Below are 20,859 nucleotides of genomic sequence, written 5' to 3'. Positions count from 1 at the left end.
TTTAAGAGTGTAATTTTGTGGAACATGGGGCTTTTTTGCAAATGCATATTTTGCAATACAGCAGAAAAACCCGCAATAATTTCTGAATGAGTAATGGTCAGACCTTCCAGAATCTCAACTACCTGCTTCATGCCCAGGCTGAAACAGGCTAGGCCAGTCTGGATACGTGCTAATCTGGGCCAGGAGCACATCATAATCTCAGCAGGATGTCTATGGATACAGCTCAGCACCAAACACTCATTCATCCCTCTCAGTCTTCCAGACATCATGGTTCAGGCTCATTCTTGAACCTAGGCTTGCAAACTAAACACAAAGATCCAAGGTCCAGAATATCTCTGGGGGTCATAACAATAGTCCTTAGACCAGCCAGTAAACCTGCCTACTAGGTAACATATGCACAAGTCCTGAGTAAATCCTGGGAATAAGTGATTATGCTCATAATTACAATTAAAAACAACAATAATAATATCATAAATAACACACTATAAATAAAATAAATATTAAATAATTCAAAACCACTGCAGAACACCTGCAATAGGCATATGAAGATGCATAAGAGTTAGACTTTGCCCTAGGCAAGAACACAGGACATATGAGTCTGATGTGATATACCATATTGGACTAAAAACTAAATTGCTCTACTTAAAACAGGGTACATAAGAACCTTAAACGCCAAGGTGGCCTCTGAATCACCTTCCTGAAGCTTAAGCTCCCCAGTTATGGAGTTTGAAAACCACAGTAATGAACAACCAGGAGCTCTGGATATCTATGTCTTCTTCATCCCTAATATCAGGACAAAATTACAGTTTTCTCAAAGGTTTGTAAGGAATAAATAAGATAAGTAAAAATTCTTTTTTACAGTGAGTAGCACACAGTAAGCACTCAATAAATATTAGTTATTATCTTTTTAATTAAATAGTTGTCATCATATTGTATATACAATAAATATAATTATTCTTTCTGATTATTTCTCTTAATTAGACTACAAGTATTCTCCATATCATCACATACTCTCCATTGGTATATTTTTAATTTAATGGGGCACAAATAGTATTTTAGTTTTACTTTGATTTGTGTTTAGATAATAACTAGAGGCCCAGTGCACAGATTTGTGCACTGGTGGGGTCCCTCAGCCTGGCCTGTGGGCATCGGGCTGAAACCAGCTCTCCGACATTCCCCGAGGGGTCCCAGATTGCGAGAGGATGCAGGGCGGGCCAAGGGACCCCACTGGTGCATGATTGGGGCCAGGGAGGGGATGCAGGAGGGCTCCAAGGTGTGTCCAGCCCATTTTGCCCAGTCCCACTCAGCCAGACTCCAGCAGCAAGCTAACCTACCGGTCAGAGCATCTGCCCCTGGTGGTTAGTGCACGTCATAGCGACTGGTTTAACTGTCAAATGGTTGGACACTTAGCATACTAGGCTTTTGTTATATAGGATTAGTGAGGGTGATTATTTTGGCATATATTTGTTTATGAACTGTATTTTTTTCTTCATATGCATGTATATGGAGCTTTATTCAAGAGTCCAATGGGAATATCCATGGTTTCTTAAAATTATTAATGTTGGTTCCAAATGGAAACAAGCTTACCTTTTGGGCTCCCTGTCTTAAGAATGTGCTGGCAAAAGTTTCCAAAATGCAGTTGAGAAAGCCAGCCCCTGTGATTGAAATCCTGCCTCTTTGAACGAACTCTGTCCTGCAAAAAACAAAAATATAATCTTTGATGTCATTCTACATTGAGATATTTAAACCACAGGGATTTCCAAAGCCTAATTACCACTTATAATCACCACAAAATTATATCCATAGCAATTCAATAATTGCCTGTTACAACAAAAGGTTTCATTAGAGACTTACAAATTATATAACAGAAGCAACAGTCTTATTCAAACTAGAGAATACTGTTTCAAGTTGCTAGGAGAGTAGATTTTAAAAGTTCTCACCACAAAAAATAAAAAATGTAACTATGGGAAGTGATGGAACCTTAACTAACCTCATTGCCATAATCATTTTGCATTATGTACATATATCAAATCGTTACATTGTACATCTTAAACTTATACAATGTTATATGTCAGCTGCATCTCAATAAGGTGGGAAGAAGTGAAAATGTATGGGTGCATTATTCTAACAACTGCAGAACACAGGATTTGTAGTCATGCCTAGTAAATAATTCCATGATAGGATAGTCAATCTTTAAAAAGTTGCTCTACTTGACCCACAATAAATAAATTTAACTAATTCTAAATTATTAATTCTAAATAGAATAATTTCATGCTATAAAACGGCTTTTAAAAATTGAGTCTGAGACAATGATCAGCTGTGCGACCTAGAGTAAATTACTTATTCTCTTACCTCAGTGTCCTCATGAGTAAATTGGGAACAATCCTAGTCTCTTCCAACTACTATGAGAAGTAAATGAGCTCATGCATATAACGGGAACATGGACAGCTCCTGACATGCAATGAGCACTCATTAAACGTTAGCCCCATTACTAAAGAGAGACAGACAGATGGGAAAGTCCGAAGCCTGGAATGACTTCTTACCCTATTTAAATTCTACCAATATTGATTATCTCCAATTCATAAAGCAGACATGTGGATCACACTTGACGGGGATGTCAGAAAGATGGCAGAACGGGAAGCCGCAGGCCCTCGCTCCTCCTTGGAGACACTGACTGAACAACAATAGAAGGACCCAATTGCCTTTGTAAAAATTCCATAAACCAGTTAAGAGTTTGCAGCACCCGCCCTGTGAGTGCAAAGCCACGCAGAACTGCATCAAAGTGAATAAGAAAGTTGGTTGCATATACCTGTCATGGCCCCCATCCACCCAGCACAGTGCACACCATCAGGAGAAAACTCCCAACTCCTGGCTGCTCCATTGGGAGAAAGAAAGAAGAATGAAAGGTACGCCCAACACTGGTTTTACATGGCGGCTGCCCAAGAACTTTTTTCTGTCCCACCAATTCAGAATGCTGAAGGGGAAGGCAGTCCCCTTATGCTTTGGACGCTGGGAGGCTGCTAGAACAAAGGCAGGCATGACGGCTTATTACAGCACCGCAGTCTGCAAACAGACACCAGCAAGTGAGTGTCCCATCAGCCAATGCAGGCAGAGCATTCACCACAGGAAAACCACTAGGACCCAGGCAGAAACAGGGCTAAGGACTCGCTACTTTTCTGAAAGGCCCCAATAGTTAGTTGAGTCTTTTTGATTGTAAAGAAATCGAATTCTCCCCGTAGGAATGACTGGAGATGGTGGGCATGGGAGCTGTCAGGAGATGAGACAACTGGGGACCACACTGCAAATGGTCTGCTCAGGCTGAGGAGGTAAGACTTTATCCTGGAGGCAACAAGGACTTCTCCTCTGAGGCCACCAAGTAATAGTTACAGAGGAACAGTTACCTGTGCATCACTGACTAAAAGGCTTGTTGTCACTACTTATGCTTTTGGACAACCTCCTCTCCCCCATTTTCAGCACAGTGCCTACCTCAATGAGTTCAAGGAGCATTTATTTAATGACTGAATAAATGAATTTAAATTTTTACAAACAAAAAGAGTCTACAAAGGAAATAATTTCCCTACCTTCTTAGATTTCTATGGAAAGGAGATAGGAGCCATGTCCTTCTGTGTGTGTGTGCACACACACGCACACGCCTGCATATATAAGCACATTTGCTGACACTAAGAAAAATATTCAGAGAAAATTATGGACCCAAAAATCTGTGATTTTCGTAACAATAGTTATCTAACTTAATTAATTAGACCTTTTCTCCAATCCCAATAGTTATCTAATAATTAATTAGACCTTCTCTCCAATCCTCTTAAATTAGTAGACTCTACATTTAGATCATACACACAGAAGAACAAAGCCTTCAGAACACTGTCTCCTCTCTCTTTGACTTTGACTCCTTTGACTCTCTCTTCCCCTCTTCTCTCTCTCTCTCACTCTCTCTCTCTCACACACACACACACACACACACACACACACACGGAGTTATTCTAGCCAATCCAATATAAATGGTAGGGCTAGACTCTAGGCAAATAGTTATAAGCTAGGCGAAGCAGCTTCCACCTCTTAGATTTAAGCCTATTTAAAATGATTTGCTCATGTGACACTAATCTTTCCTGTCTTTATTCCTGATTAGTCAGAGTAGAATTTAACAGTGATTTTAATATTTAAAAATGAAACGTTAAGCAGTCTTACCCTCTTGGGATAGATGCACTCTTCAGTCCTCAAGGCAATTATAGGTGAGGGATTAATAAAAGTGTCTCTCACATCATATTCTAAGCGATATTTCTTTTCACCCATTTTAGGAGAAGTGTGTGCTCAGAAAAGCATGCTCAGGGTTTTCCCACATATGGAACAATAACAGGACAGTGAAGCGGGGTCCTGCCCTTGCCATCAACAAGTTTATTCCATTATATTTCAAGATTGTCAGGGAAGAAAATGTTGCACTTTCCCTAAATAACTCACTGACAAAGCACATCAGATACTGTATTTGCTTCTTACTACACAGAGCTAACCTAAATCCCTCATGTTAGAGAAGCCTCCATGTAAGTTCCTGTGCAGGTTGCACAACAATATACAGTTTAATTTCAGCCCTTTTTGAGGAAGAAGGAGGAGGAGGAGGAGGAGGAGGAGGAGGAGGAAGGGGAGAAGGAAGAGAAGGAGGAGGAAGAGGAGGGGGGGGAGAAAGAGGAGGAAGAGGAGGAGGAGGAGGAGGGGGAGAAGGATGGATAAATAGATTGATGAATGCATGAACAAATGGACAGCTAGGCCCTGGTGATCATTTTTATATAAAAACTAGAGTCCCGGTGCACAAAAATTTGTGCACTCGGGAAGGTCCCTCAGCCCGGCCTGTGCCCTCTTGTAGTCTGGGACCCCTCGGGGAATGACCACTGCTGGCTTAGGCCCGCTCCCTGGGGGATTGGGCCTAAGCTGGCAGTCAGACATCCCTCTGGGGATGTCCACTTGCCAGCGGGGAGCAGGCCTAAACTGCAGTCGGACATCCTTAGCGCTGCTGAGGAGGTGGAAGAGCCTCCCACAACCACCACTGTACTGGCAGCTGTCAGCCTGGCTTGTGGCTGAGCAGAGCTTCCCCTGTGGGAGCGCACTGACCACAGGGGGGCAGCTCCTGCATTGAGCATCTGCCCCCTGGTGGTCAGTGTGTGTCATAGTAACCAGTCATTCCCAGTCATTCTGCTGTTAGGGTCAATTTGCATATTACCCTTTTATTCTATAGGAGTGCCTGGCCAGCCTGGGTGAGGGGCTGAGGGCCATTTGCAGGCTGGCTAAGCCCCCAGCGGGGACCCTCACTCCATGAGGATGTGGCCATCCTGGGTGAGGGGCTGATGGCTGTTTGCAGGCTGGCCACGGCCCCCAGCCACCCAAGCTCCCAGTGGAGGCTGGCTGGAAGCAGGTATCTAGGGTTTGTTTATCTTCTATAATTGAAACTTTGTTGCCATGAGCGGAGGCCCCAGCCGGCTCAGGGCTGGAGGGAAGCTTGGCTTCCTCCATTGCCCCAGCAAACAAGCCTCCTGCTTGCTCCAGATCCGTGGCTGCGGGCCGCCATCTTGGTTGAGTTAATTTGCATATAGTCGCTCTGATTGGCTGGTGGGTGTGGCTTGGGGGATAGCGAAGGCACGGGCAATTAGCATCTTTGTCTTTTATTAGTGTAGATTATTCTTTAAAGGCTCTGTGCTACCAAGAACCATTTTCAACACAGGAGTATGCTAACTTCTGGTTTATCCTTCACTTAAAGTCTCATTAGTCACCTGATGGCTTCCCTTTTCCCACACTATGTAACCTTAGTTCTTTGTGCCTTTTGCCCTAAGACTTTCTCCCATGCCCAAGCTTGCCCTGTTCTGTTTCCCTAAAGAGACATAGGAGATTCAAGTTTTCTTAAACCTGTCTTTTATCTGTTAAGTCGAAAGAAAGGACTGCATCTCCTTTATGATGTAATATACCTAAGTCACACCGACTCTTCAAAACAATGCATTATAACAGTGTATATTTTCTATCAGACATTATATTACCTTCTAAGGTTGTTACTCTAAAATTTGTTCTATCTCTTACTGAGAAAACTATGGTAAAGAGAAGCTAAAGAACTTGCCCAAGGTCATATAACTTGATGTCATGCACATTCATTTTCTACTGAAACCTCAAAACTCCAGTCCTGCTCATACCTCAGTTAATGACACAAGCATCCTCCAAGTCTATGACCTTAGAAATCTCAGCAACATGTTATATGGTTCTTTTTCCAATTGATCCATGCAATCAATTGACAGGTTGTGTTTGTTTTCTTTCTAACATCTCTCAACAGTCAATGTCATTCTCTCCCTTGTGACTGCTAATGGCTGAGTTTCAACAAATGGACAGCTAAAATATTAACAAGAAAATTTATGGGTGAATTATAGGCGTTATTTACTTTGTTCTTCTTACTAATTTTCTATAATAAATATGTATTACTTGCCAATCACCAAAAATATTAATAACTAGAGGCCCGGCATATGAAATTCATACACAGGTACAGTCCCTAGACCTGGCCTGCGGTCATGGCCATCTTCCCTGGCTGCCCACAGCCGGCTCCACCCCCCACCACCACCCACCCCCGGTTCCCTGTTCGCTATCGAGTGATCGATGCCAGACGGCCGGGGGAAGGGACTGAAAGGTTGGCTGTTCCCGCCCTCTCACTGGCCCCGCCCCCGCCACAGGTCACCCTCTATGTGTGGGGCAACCGGCGGGGCGGAGGCCTTGGCCTGGTGCTACCTGCATCCCCTGCCACCCACCCCCAGTTCCTCATTCACCATCAGGAGATCAGAGCCTGCCGGCCAGGGAAAGAAACCAAGAGGTGGTCATCAGTGCGCCTCATAGTGACTGGTCCAGTCTGCTATTAGGGTCAATTTGCATATTACCCTTTTACTATATAGAATAAGACCCTGATTATCATTTTTATATAAATAAAAATTATTCTTTAAAGGCTCTGTGCTACCAAGAACCATTTTCCACACAGGACTATGCTAACTTCTGGCTTATTCTTCAGTTAAAGTCTCATTAATTACCTGATGGCTTTCTCTCCCCAGGAACCCCACACTGCCTCCCAATGGGGTCCCTGTCTCCAGCAGGAACTCTACCACCCACACTGCTCAGAGTCAGTGTCCTACACACACACTGATGTCGTCTCTGGCTGTTTACTAAGGCAGAGAATAAAGCCCAAGTCCTCAGCTAAGATTCATCCATATTATTGCATGTAGCTATTGTTTATTCATTTTCATTGCTGCATAGTGTTCTATTGTTTGAAAATTCTCCAAATTATATATCCACTCTACTGAAGATGGACATTTAGAATGGACCCAGTTTGGAGCTATTATCAACGGTGCTATAATGAAAATATGCATAATACATCCAGGTATATATGTGCACAAGAGTCTCTAGAGCAGCGGTTCTCAAGCTGTGGGTCGCGACCCCTTTGGGGGTCAAATGACCCTTTCACAGGGGTCGCCTAAGACCATCAGAAAACACATATATAATTACATATTGTTTTTGTGATTAATCACTATGCTTTAATTATGTTCAATTTGTAACAATAAAAATACAACCTGCATATCAGATATTTACATTACAATTCATAACAGTAGAAAAATTAGTTATGAAGTAGCAACGAAAATAATTTTATGGTTGGGGATCACCACAACATGAGGAACTGTATTAAAGGGTCGAGGCATTAGGAAGGTTGAGAACCACTGCTCTAGAGTATCTAGCAATTAAATATCTTGGCCACAGGACAGGCACACTTTCTATTTTAATAGATTTATACCAAATGTTTTTCTGAATGGTTGTACCTGTATTTTTTCTTCTTCATTGCATCAATGCCAATTGCAATGACTAGCATATGGTAGAAAATCAATAATGCATTAGGAACACAAGGATGGAGCAAAGAAGAGAGGGTAGGGGAAAAGAAGGGAAGAAGCAAAAGAAGGGGAGAAAGTGATAGTACATCTCAGTACTTATGTCAGGGGAATTGAACCAAATGTCTTAAGAGTTCCACCTGCTGAAGTCAGTAGGGGACAGCCTTCACCTGGTGAGAGATGAGCCCCACAGTAACCGGACAATTATGTAAAAAGAGGAGGCTCATTCACTCATTCACTGTGGACCAACCGGACATAATTCAACATAGGACACAATGGAATCACAACAAAGACAGCACAGCTCAAATTTCGAACACCCTTGCGAAAGTGAATGGCAGTTTATACCATCGGTCTCCTACTTTGGGGTCATTTAAAATTCTGGTTCCTTCTGGATTGGGGAAAATAACACAGTTCAGAGGAAATATGTATCAGGAACTAATTCCCAGAGCATGGAATCGCCAGCTCCGAATCCTAAATACAGCAGTTTACAGGAAAACAAGAGCTGTTAGTAAGAGCCTGTCCTTGAGGTATTGACTGGTTAGGTGTGGCAAACCTTGCCTAATTGTTTTCACGATGGAATTTAATCAAAGTGTCCGAGGGGAAATGAAGGTTCCACAGATATTCTTATTGTGGTGACATCTCCTGCAGTCTGTGAACTGGTCTGGTAGGAGGTGTCGGGATATTGGTCCCACCGGTGAATGCCTCGCTTCCAGGGCTGGCTTCCAGGATGTGTGATCCATGTGGCCGCACAGGCACAGCTGTCAGAAGGGCTGCCCTCCTATCACTATTTTGAAATTCTTAACCATTTTTGAACAAGGGACTCTGGATTTTCGTTTTGCACTGGGCCCTGGAAATGTAGGTCTGCACAACACTACCAACTGCTATGCCCTGGGGAGTTGTCTGAGATGCTTAAGAATGCATGTTGCAGTTTAGCAATATCTAATAAAAGCCTCAAATATACGCAAACCCTTGGACACATAACACCTACCTCTAACAATACTGCCTAAGCAAATAATCTTAGAGGAGGACTTAGGCCAGCCTATAAAGACATTCACCACATCATTATTTATAACAGTAAATCATGTAAATATTGCAAATGCCCCTAAATTAGGATAATAAAGCACACTAAAATATTTTATCTAATAAGTACATGTAATCAGCCACAAATAAATCATTTTTTAAAATGGCATATTTAATAAGGAAAGATGGTCCCAAATGTAATGATCAATTAATGTAAAAGTCAGAATACCACATACAGGATGATTTCATGTTGGTAAAAATGAGTAAATAAATTGCTCCAACTATAGTATGCTCCCACAGTGGAATGCTACACAGCAATGGGAAAAGAATAAACTATCAATACATATAAGATAATGCTCATAGACATGATGCTGAGCAAAAGAAAACTGAAACAACAGAGCACAGAGTGTACGGTTCCATCCCTGTGAAGAGCAACCCCAGGCAGAACTAATCTATAAGGATGGAGGTCAGAATATGGTTTTCTTTAGGGTCACTGACCAGAAAGAGCACATACCTGAAGAGGGCATGAACATATTATGTTCTTTTTTCTTATGTGTATTTTGTAACGGCTCTACTATGAACATGGAATACACGTGAAAAAAGAGGAAGCATTCTATTTCAATGTAATGAACAATACTCAGAGCAAGATTCATCCAATCTTGACCTATGTGAGGGCTGGAGGGTTTTCCTAACTTCAGACATGAGGCCGCTGAGTCATCCCAGAGCAGAGGGGAGGATCAAACAGAACAAGCCAAGAATGACCACTCCTCAGTTCCTCTCACCGCTACAACCCTCTTGAGGTCAGATGCATATTCAATGCAGCAGCCTCCACCTCCAGCACAGAAAATGCCTCAAAATGCCTCCAGCACAGAGCATTCCAGCCATAAATGCAAACCAGGAAACTGAACTCAGCTTGTCAGTTTTATTTTCCATCTCTTTGCTTAGCTACTAATACTAGTCGTGCTTAGAAAGATGGAGGAGGCAGAGCCTTAAACTAACTAGACTGTCATCGGGTTCTGTCTATTTTCTCAGTTGTTCGGCATGGGATCCTTGCCTGGTTAATAAAATACTGTAATTTTTTTTGTTAATCCTCACCAAGGATATTTTTTCCATTGATTGAGTGAAAGGAAGGGAGGGAGGGAGAAAAAGAAACATCGATGCAAGAGAGACACATTGATTGATTACCTCCTGCACACACCCCAACTGAGGATTAAAACCCCAATCCAGATATGCACCCTGGACCAGGAATTGAACCCACAACTCCTTTGGTGCACAGGCCAACACTCTAACCACTGAGAAACACCAGCCAGGACTAAAATATAATTTTTAATACTGAAACTTTTTATTTACTACAGATGCAAGAAACTTAAAAAAAGGGGGGGGGAGGAAGGAAGGAAGGAAGGAAGGAAGGAAGGAAGGAAGGAAAGAAAGGAGGGAGGGAGGGAGGGAGGAAAGAAGGAAGGAATGGAGGAAAGAAAGGAAGGAAGGTTAAAATGGCATCTGCTCCATAAGAAAACATAACACATTTTGGCGTGAATCCAACTCAAGCCTCCCTTCTTCATCCTTACTTCCACTGATTATTCCTCTCTTGCATAAATTCAAGAGGACCCTAATCTGAGTTTTGCTACTTTCTAACAGGGTGTTTCTGCTGAAAAGTGTTCACTGTTTGCTGGAGAGCCAGATGATCAGCTGCTCATGCTTTATGAGATTGGCAGGAATGTTGCACAAATGGGAGCTCCAAAAGGGCTGCCAGCTAGATGTTTGCTCACCCCTGTGCCCACAGGGTACAGACAGGTGATCAGGGGCTTTCAAACTGAGCTGCTCAACAGATTTACCTGGAGGATTTTTTTTGTTTTATCCTCACTTGAGGAGATATATATATATATATATATACACATACACATATACATATACATATACATATACATATAGATAGATTTCAGAGAGGAAGGGAGAGGGAGAGAGAGATAGAAACATCAATGATGAGAGAGAATCATTGATTGGCTGCCTCCTTCACAGCCCCTACTGGGGATCGAGCCCGCAATCTGGGCATGTGCTCTTGACTGGAATCGAACCTGGGACCCTTTAGTCTGAAGGCTGACGCTCTATCTACTGAGCCAAACTGGCTAGGGCTGGAGGACTTTTTTAAGACAGAGATTTCCAGGAGCCAGCCCAAGCCCCCAGGACTAGAATTATCTCCAGGCTTACCCTTCTCCCTGAGCCCTGCATTAATAGACAACTCAAAAAAAAAAAAAAAAAGGATAGGAGGATGAAAAAATATCCAGAGGCATTCACTAAAATATTTCAAAAGCTCTTACTTGGAAATGGCACAGAATGCTCTCTTGGCTGAACATCATTGTTTCCAGTTCAATCATCACCAGCCTTTGCAATAAAACAGCTTCCTCCATTTTTCAAAGTTAGTACTTTAAGGAATCACCCCACTTTGAACACAGCATTTATATTCACCATTAGTTCCAACAACAACTTTCATTTATCTAGTGCCTTCTACCCTCCAAGTGAGGAACATCTCCATTTATTATCTTATTAAACCTTTACATCGCTCTGTGAGGGAGCTCGGCCAGCTTTATCCCTTTTGCCCAGAGTCAAACAGCATGCCAGCATCCAAGCAGCAACACCATTACTAGGTCTCCATATGAATGGTTCCAGATTCCCTCTACATCGAATTTCCTACCAAATCCTATTGGACTTTCCCCAATTGCACTTGCCCCTCCTGCTGGTTCCATCCCTTTTCACGTCCCTCCCTCCATGCCCACTTCAGCCCATTATCTGTAACTCCTTGAGCAGATAGTCATTCGTCAGTCATTCAACAAATGGCCACGGAGCCTCCTCTACGAGCTGAGTACCGTGCTAGGTACACACTGAAGGTACAGGTACAGCAGAATGGGAAAACAGAGACCTGGTACATGAGCACAAACATAAAAGGCAAGCAAGTATCTTTTGGAGAGCAGTCTTACTGAGCCAAAAAGAAGGCTCCAGGCCAGATGTCATACTTACACGGAAAAGGCCTGGAAATCCAGGTCAATGTGACCACAGGGAGTCATTTTTGGGACAAATACAGTGATATTTATTCAGGCTATTAGATAATTATACCCTCAAGCTCTTTATCACCAGGATTAGAGATTAGAAATAATACTGAAGTAAAGTTAACAGAGCCAGAATATTTTCATATCGCAGTGAAAGCAGGTTTGGCAGTCAACTAAAAAGACCAGTGCTAAACACATGAAAGTTAACAAAATGTCCAATTTACTCCTGGAAACAAATAAAAAACTTCAGAGTAAGAAAAAAATAGATACACAAGGAAAAATGCCCCAAAATTAGGCCCTTGAAACACGCACATTATACTATTTGTGATTCACCAGATGAAAATTCGAAACTTGGGATGTTTTAATACAGGAGTTGAAAAACAAAAATTTCTAAATGTCACCTACCTTATTTGTTAGAATGAAGACTATTCATACGAGTAACTTCAATTATAAGGGAAATTCATTGAACTAAGAACAGTTGCTCATCCCATTCATTTAATCTGTGTGTAAAGTTTGACTTTGGCTTGTTTCTTTCACTGTATTTCAGGAGAAATGTCTTTTTGATATTTTACAAAAATTGAATCAACATATCAGATGTGATTAATACATACTCTACTAGGCTGAGCACTTTGAAATCTCAGAAATCAGATCTGTAGGCAACAATGGCTAAGCAGAAACTCTTAAGACATGGGAAGGTGAAGACATTGGCATTAGAATGCTCAATGCTGAGTATGGAAGAATGGCCTTGCTACTCAAAAGCAAAACCCCCAGCTCACAACATCATAAACAGAGTGAGTCTCCACTGACGGTGACAGCTTCAACCTTGCTTCAAGATAAGAGAAACCTTATTACTTATCACAAAAACCCAAACAGCTATGGTGAAAGAGCAACACCCAAGAAAATGCTTTTATAAGATGATTGTCTTTTAGAATTGCATTACTTGGATAAGGTAAATGTCCATTATTAAAGACAGATCAAATGCATATCCATTACATTCCCACACAGTCCAATAAAAACTAACAAAAGAATAAGAAACTAACATATATTTTAAAGAAGGGAAGCAAACCCCAGATCATAAATGAATAAGCTTATTTCAGAATGTAGGGTTTCAGAGGGCAGAAACCACAACTTTGCCTTCTGAGAAATTAACACATTGTATGCGGGAAACATATTTATACTTTCTACCAGTGTAGTAGAGCGCGGGACACGTATTAATACGTTCTTTATAGACGAGCAGTAGAATGCGGGTAACGTATAAATACATAAACTAAAGTTATCGTAATTTTACTGAACGTTGCCATTTGCGCAAAAAATTAGCAAAAATGGCCCGCGCCACCCGTTAGCGCACGATAAAAACTACCCGCAAACAATGTGTTAAAACAATGTACTCCATTCTCCACTAGCAATAGCAAATGCCTGTGTCCTGTTCCACATCTACACTAATAAAAGAGAAACATGCAAATTGGTGTCACTCCGCTACACCCACCAGCCAATCAGATGAGTATGCAAATTAACCCAACAAAGATGGCAGTTAATTTGCATATACAGGTGCAGAGCAAAGACTGAAGACAACCGAAGATGACTGAAGACTGAAGAGGCTTGGCTTCTCCGCTGCGGCCAGACCAAAGGCCTGGGTCCTGGGTGCCAGAGGAAAACCGGTGCCAGCAGCCAGGGGAAGGAAGGCCTATTGCGCGAATTTTCGTGCAATGGGCCTCTAGTATTAAATAAAGCACATTCCTACAAGGGCTGGCTGTCAATTTTTTATTTTTTTATTTCTACTCTCCAATTTGGGACAAGCGTCCAAGGGAAAGCTGTGCATTGGCCCAACATCTCTGACTCCGGAAACAGGCAGCTCCTCAGAGCTCTGGCAGCTACAGTCACGGCACGAACTAGGAAGAAAACCAGAACACAGGGGATTTGGTCCCTGCTAAATGCTTGCATTAACTCTGGATGTTGTCCCTCCAGAGCTCAAATCTCACGCTGAACCTAAAATGGAAGGGTCCCTCCCCCCGATGCCTCTTGGATTGAGGAGCTCCTAACCCTGAGATGGTGCACTGAAGAAACTCAAAGTCACAACACAGAGCATCTTCCTGCAGCCTAATGGAAACAATTATAAACAGTAAGATAATACATGCTAAAGATGTGTGGATTTTTAAGATTCTGATAATAGCAACAATAAAGGTAGTAATACTAGACAGTAACATTTATTGACTACTCTCATTTGACTGTCACAGCAACCCTCAGAGATAGGGATATATTATCCCCTTCATACTGATGAGGAAACTGAGGCTTAGAGAAGTGCAGTAAATTGTGCAAAGGCATATAATTATAGTTCAGAGGTGGGATTCTACCCAAGATCTAGCCAGTTACTGTGGCATCGGATGAGAACCTATAGAAGTCTAGAGGAGCCAGGTGGGCTGTGTGAATAAAGCAGGCTGCAGACTGTTAGACAACTGAGCCAGGTATAGAAAGACAAGAGACCATGAGGCTGCCTTTGTTTCTGCTAGCTTTCCACCTGGTTCCTATTCCATGGGAGGCCCCTCATGGATAGAAAGATCCCTGTTCATTTGCATTGGTAAGTTTCTATTGCTTCCAAAGCATGACAAAAACAATGGGCACCGAGGTGAAGAGGGAAAAGGTGTGTAGTACCTCCTCCTCGCTAGTATACTCCAATTATTTTTATCTAGGTGCTCCTCCCTCCCATGCAATCCTTTTGTTTCAGGATATCCCTTCCATTGATTTTTAGACAGAGTGGAAGGGAAGGAGAAGGAGAAGGAGAGAGAGAGAGAGAGAGAGAGAGAGAGAGAGAGAGAGAGAGAGACATGAAACATCAATTGGTTGCCCCCACATATGCCCCGACCGGGGCCAGGGAGCGAACCTGCAACCGAGGTGCATGCCCTTGGCTGGGAATCAAACCCCATGACCCTTCAGTCCACAGGCCAACACTCTAATCACTGAGCCAAACCAGCCAGGGCAAGAATAAATTTTATTATATGTAAATAATATCTCAATAAACCTGAGAATTAAAATTTCTCCTTTAGAGAAACATTCACATATGGCATTTATGAGGATCATATGCCTTATCAATATTGCAGTACTGTTTATAATAAAGAAAACTGGAAACCACCAGAACATCTGTCAAAAAGGGAAAAGCTAAATAGAATACAGTGTAATCATAAGGTGGAAGTTGATACAATAGTTCAAAGGAATATGGCATATATATACGTATATATTTATATGTTATGGATAAAGTTTAGAAACAGTCTAATTAAGCAAAAAAGATAAGGGCACAACGGTTCACACAGAATGAAAGCATGTATGTAAAAGCAGATATATGAGACCATACTATGCAGGCTTTGTGAGTACACAGGTAGGTACCTAAAGGGATCTCTTCAAAGTCAAGAAAAATACTCAGCTCAGTGATGACACTCATTGCCTCTGGAGAAGGCAAAAGACACCAGGATTGAACAGGGTGGCCAGAAAGGAGGTGAGCTCTGCCGTTTTCCCTCCATAGAGAAATCTACTCATTAATTACCTGTGTGATTAAAAATTAATAATGTGTAATTTATGTGAGAAGTAAACAGAGGTTGTAAGTATGAAATCATAGGTGCTTTTTATTAAATTTATTGGGGTGACATTGGTTAATAAGATCATATAGGTTGCAAGTGTACATTATAGCTTTTTAATACATGTGCTCATTTGTGCAACCCTGCACCCAACCTACATGTACACACACACACACATACACACACACACGCAAACACACGCAAACACACACAGAGGTGATCTTACCAATTTGGATTTTCCATACTTTCCCGGAAGACAGACTCTTCCTTCATGGATGCATACTGTGTCCACGTAAGGCAGTGACTCTGGATAGCCATGCTTCTTTTCTGGGGATTGAGCCACGATTCCTCTTCTAACTGGATATTGGGTATCTTTAAAATGCTCACCTGTCCAACAGAGGGAGGACAGCTTTCTCAATTTCGGAAGAGCAGGCTACATAAAGACTGCACCCAGAAGTGCTCTCAGTCTTGGATAATTAAGAGGAGAAATGATCCTAATATGTGGCTGTAAGTCCTTGATAATCAAACATACTATGACCTTACTAAGTGCTGGTGAGGATGTGCAAATGGCCCGGGATTTATGCAGGCCGTTCAGTCCTTGGCCTGATTTCCCTAACTGCTAAGCACTAAGCAAATTATCACCCTCCTCCGCGTCTCCTCTAGGGCTGGTTATGGCCTTCTTAAATTGACGAATTCTAACTGGGCCCACTATGGGCTCATGGGCAGGACGATACAGGTAAAATATTTTCTTCATTTTAAACTCTGTCTATACCTAGGAATGTCTGCTTTCCTAGGTAGAGGAGACATGGAAAATTGCAAAGGCAGAACTGTACAAGTCAGAGGTGTCCTTAAATTATTTAAGAACTGAGATACAACACAAAGTTGAATGCCTTTTTAAATAATAGATTCAAAGCACGTATATAGGTCAAAGGCAGGCAGGGCACGCACTTGGCGGGAAAAGCCAGTAAGAATTTGCTGTACAAATTGCAACACAGTTTACCACCTGGAAAATAAAAGAAAGCTCATTTTCATTGTCATATCACCCTTCTTTCCACTAAAGAATGTGACAGAAGTGATAGAAGCCGCCATTTTTCCTGCAGATGGCACAGCGATGTCATTTCCAAGCTCGTGGGCAAGAGCCCAGCTGGGCTCCACGTCACACACAGAATCACTTCCGGGCAGAAACAACCATCTGAGACATTTTTAAAACTGTGAATCAGGATGCTCTCCTCGTATTTCCTAATGATTCTAAAAAGGCTCTTGTCGCTAATTCCTCTACAGTTCGAGCAATGTGATTTAAAATTTCCACTTACCTTTTTTTCCAACAATCACCAGTGTGCTGAAGGATTTCAAGGAGAGAAAACAATTTGCTATCATGAAGATTTCATCATCAACACCATCACTTTACAGAAACATACACAAAAAGGCTTACGGAGAGCATCGAGAGCATCTGCTCCCTGAAATAACAGTCCTCCCTGAGAGTGACAGAACTGAAGCTTTTACCTCTCCCACTAAAGATCTGACAACATATCTACCGTCTGCCCACCTCTGATCACTATTACTTAAGAGTCACAGCTAACCATGGACAGATAAGGAAAGATGGTCACTTGATGTCAAATGTCCAAGGTATCTTTAAAATAAGTGCAGACCAGCTCTATGTCCACTAAGAGTCATCCACAAAAGAGAAAAACACAGAACCAGACAGGAAAAAAACTATCTCCAGGGGCATCTGCCAAAACTGAGGCTGGCCCTGGCTGGTGTGGCTCGGTTGGTTGGGTGTCATCCCATGCACTGAAAGGTGGCTGGTGAGATTCCAGGTTGGGGCACATGCCCAGGTTGCAGTCTCGATCTCCTGTAGGGAGCGTGCAGGAGGCAGCCGGTCAATGTTTTGCTCTCACGTTGGTGTTTCTCTCTCCCTCCCTCTTCCTTCCTTTCTCTATGAAACCAATAAAAAATCTTTTTTTAAGCATTATTTCTCATGCCTGACCTCAGACTGGTTTCTAAGGCAGTGAAAATGGCTCCAGGCAGCAGGCCCTCAGAGGTTCATGAAAAGGAGGAGGTAAAAACTGAGGCTGATATAACAGACCTTTCTTCTCTGAAGAGCTATGAGGCAAGAGAACTGGAAACATTCTAACGCTCCTTTCCATCAGAAAACGCTCTTTTCATGACTATTAGAAAATTACCCAATGTTACACCAAAGCTGCTAACATTTTGAAATGAATTTACCTTCCTTAAAATTTCTGGAACCACATTCCGACAGATTGCAATCCTCTTTCTATAGATGATCCCTGTTGACACATCTAGAAACAGAAAAATTTTACACTCAAAAGAATATTTAAGGAAATGTACGCTTGTCTTAGGATCAATAAAACTTTGAATGTCGATCTCCATTTCCTATATGTAGAATTTAAAAAACAAACAAAACATTTAACTCAAAACTTAGGGTCTCTGACCACTTTTCTGGGCCAAATCATTCCAAATACACTTATCTGTGATCAAGGAATATGTGTAAACAGCTACTCACAAGTGCACATTCTAAAGAGTCAAGGATAAAAGATCACAAATTGTTCACTGCTGTGAACTATCAATGTCAACACTCCAATGACAATGGCCAGTGAGCCTCCTGCTCAACTCCAACAAAGAGAATAGTTTAACAAAAAAAAAGGAGAAGACTCCCCGAGACTGGAACTACTGTTTTGGAAGGAAGTTTCCAGAACACCAGGAATGTAAAAAAAAAAAAAAAAAAAAAAATGAAATGAAATGAAAAGAAAAGAAAGAATGAAACCACTCAATAAATGTGAGTTCAGAAAAAGTTAGAGAAAAAGATAAACTTTGAAGCATTGTCGTTTGCGCTGTGAATTCCTGTGACTAGGCCACACTCCTAGGAGGTTTCTCACGGCTCTGGCTACAGGAGCCCTGAACCTTGGTGCAAACAAGCTTCTGACGGGAAGCTGTTGACAGGGTAAGAGACTGATTTGTCTTCTCTGCCGATCAGCACTCCTCCTGCCATCTCATCCAATGTTTGCAGCACACATACTGAAATGGATGAGCCACTCCTACAGGCAAAGATGCCCTGGTCGATGGTGGAAATTATAATTAATGTTCCTTTGCCACTCTGGAATATGCACATTGTTCTCTCATTTGATCTTCACAACAACCTAAAAGCAGGTTTATTATTTTCCCATTGAACAGATGAAGAGCCTGAGCCTCCAAGAAGTTAGGTTATAGTAACAAAATCAGGACTTGAAATCAGGACTTGCCAAATAACAAGTTTCTCCCACACTGAGTGCAGGCACCTGAGAAAATGTGTGTTTTTTAATGTTTTTATAAGAGTTGTGGAAGTGCAGAGAATAACCTCACAAGCAAAAGACAGTTTTCTGTTCACCGAGCACAGAGGCCTCAGCGTCATGTAATGAAAAGTACCCTCATACGTTTACTCCAAAGGCTCTGGAACATGTCACATTGGGGGCAGAGTGTCTCCAAAGGTTTAGAGATGGATTGTTCCCATCATTATAGTTCCCTGCAGTGCCCAGGTCTCAAGTTCAAATACCGAGAGAGAAAACGCTTCCACAGGAGATATGAGGGACAGAGAAAAGACTCTTATACTCTAGTCCAGGGTCAGTAAACATTTTCTGTAAAGGGCCAGGTGGTTTCAGGTTTTGTGAGCCTTACAGTCTCTGTTGCAAAAACTCAACTCTGCTGTTGTCACCAGGAAGCAGCCATAGATAAAATATAAACAAACAGGCATGGCAGAGTACCAATAAAACTTTATTGACAACAACAGGCCACACAAGCATAATATATCATCACTTGCTCTTGTCAATACTGAAACACAGTAAGTACAGTTATGGCGCCATAATCGATCACTTTACAGTCACATCTCACACACATGCTATTAACCATCTGCCATCTCTAAAATGATATATGAATATGTTACAGGATATAATCATGCAAACTTGGACAAGTTATTTTTCTCTCTCTCTACCTTGGTTTCTTCATTTATTAAATAGAAGTAACCATAATACCTACCCCATACATTGTTTTGAAGATTACATGAGTTAATAAAAGAAAATGTGGCTGGCACATATTAAGTGCTCAAAAATGTTAGATGTTATAATTGTCATCAATGAATTATTAACTGAGAAAGTGGCAAGAGCATAGTAGGCAAGCCTTCTACTGCTAGAAGTGCTCAGTGCTCTCTTCTCTCGGTCACCTCAAATATAGAATTACACCTGTTTAAAACGTAACAGGCTATACACACACCACAAACAAACACACATCTTTACAAAAATCAGGATCAATGAAGTGACGTGAATTCAGAGAACTTACCTCTTTTTTCCTCCACGGTATTTACCGCGATGACATTTTTATCCATGGGGTTGGGATACTAAAAGAAAGCACATAGAGAAGAATTAGCATCCATCTTTCACCAAGGTGAACTCTTCCGTAGTAACCACAGATATGCACAGGAACAGTAAATATTCTCCAAGCAATGTTTAAGGCCCGTTTTCAATCAAGGGCCTTCATTTTACTACTTCAGCCCAGGTAAGTAAGAGGCTAAAAACAGCTGGGCCTGAATGAACTCTAGGAGGAAGCTTTCTTAGACCCAACCTAGCCCTGGATGCAGAGGGGGAGGTTAGGTTAAGCTAATCAATAATTAATACTAGCAATATTGAACCAGCCTTAAATCAAGAGTGTTCTTTGTGCCAGCCATGGTGCTAAAGGCTTTACTCGCACAGTCTTGTTTCAATCCCCTAGCAGCCTCTTTGTTGTGACTTGGTTCTGTGATATCATTATCCCACCTTTCAGAAATGGAAACTGAATAAAGGTCAAAGAGCTTAAGGTCACCAGCTAGTGCGTGGAGAGCCAGGGAATTCAACCCGGCCTAACACAGAGTGAATTCCTTCACTACTGTCCTATACCACTGCCTGGTAGCTGGATTAGCATCACAGGAATACAACCCTAGGAGTAGTCTATGCCAGGTCCTCAATAAACAGTTTATTGATGGACTACATTCCCCTGAAGGACAGTTTGGATATAATAAGCCTGCTAGTAGCTACCATTTTTGTCCTAGGCAGTGTATATATTTTCAGTTTAATTCTCAAACCTATCCCAAGACATACATGCTGTTTTTCCCCTTTCACAAGTGAGAATTAAGACTTGGATAAAGTAAGTAATTTTCTCAAAATCAGCCTGCTAATGAGCACTAAGAGTGTAATGTACCCACAGATGCTCTGTTGCCTTCAATGTCCATGTCCACTTAACCTACACCCAAATCAGTTACTCAAATCCAACCCTTTCCATTGCTCAGATGCAAAAAGA

General features: G+C 41.8%; 1 protein-coding gene across 2 annotated transcripts in view; it reads right to left on the bottom strand.

The window, feature by feature from the left end:
- The window catches only part of PRELID2 (PRELI domain containing 2), a 59,529-nt gene that overhangs the window by 32,185 nt on the left and 6,485 nt on the right, over positions 1-20,859 (bottom strand). For both annotated transcript variants that reach the window (XM_014533155.1, XM_005885997.2), the window contains exons 2-5: positions 19,867-19,924; positions 17,764-17,837; positions 15,764-15,924; positions 1,588-1,693 (exon numbers count right to left, since the gene is read on the bottom strand). In XM_014533155.1, the coding sequence (XP_014388641.1) occupies positions 1,588-1,693; positions 15,764-15,924; positions 17,764-17,837; positions 19,867-19,912 (387 nt within the window). In that variant the 5' untranslated portion in view covers positions 19,913-19,924. The remainder of the gene's footprint in view (positions 1-1,587; positions 1,694-15,763; positions 15,925-17,763; positions 17,838-19,866; positions 19,925-20,859) is intronic.

This window comes from Myotis brandtii, unplaced genomic scaffold (genome assembly GCF_000412655.1).
Source record: "Myotis brandtii unplaced genomic scaffold, ASM41265v1 scaffold95, whole genome shotgun sequence".
Classification (NCBI taxonomy): domain Eukaryota; kingdom Metazoa; phylum Chordata; class Mammalia; order Chiroptera; family Vespertilionidae; genus Myotis; species Myotis brandtii.
This window is presented reverse-complemented; position numbering and strand designations above follow the sequence as displayed.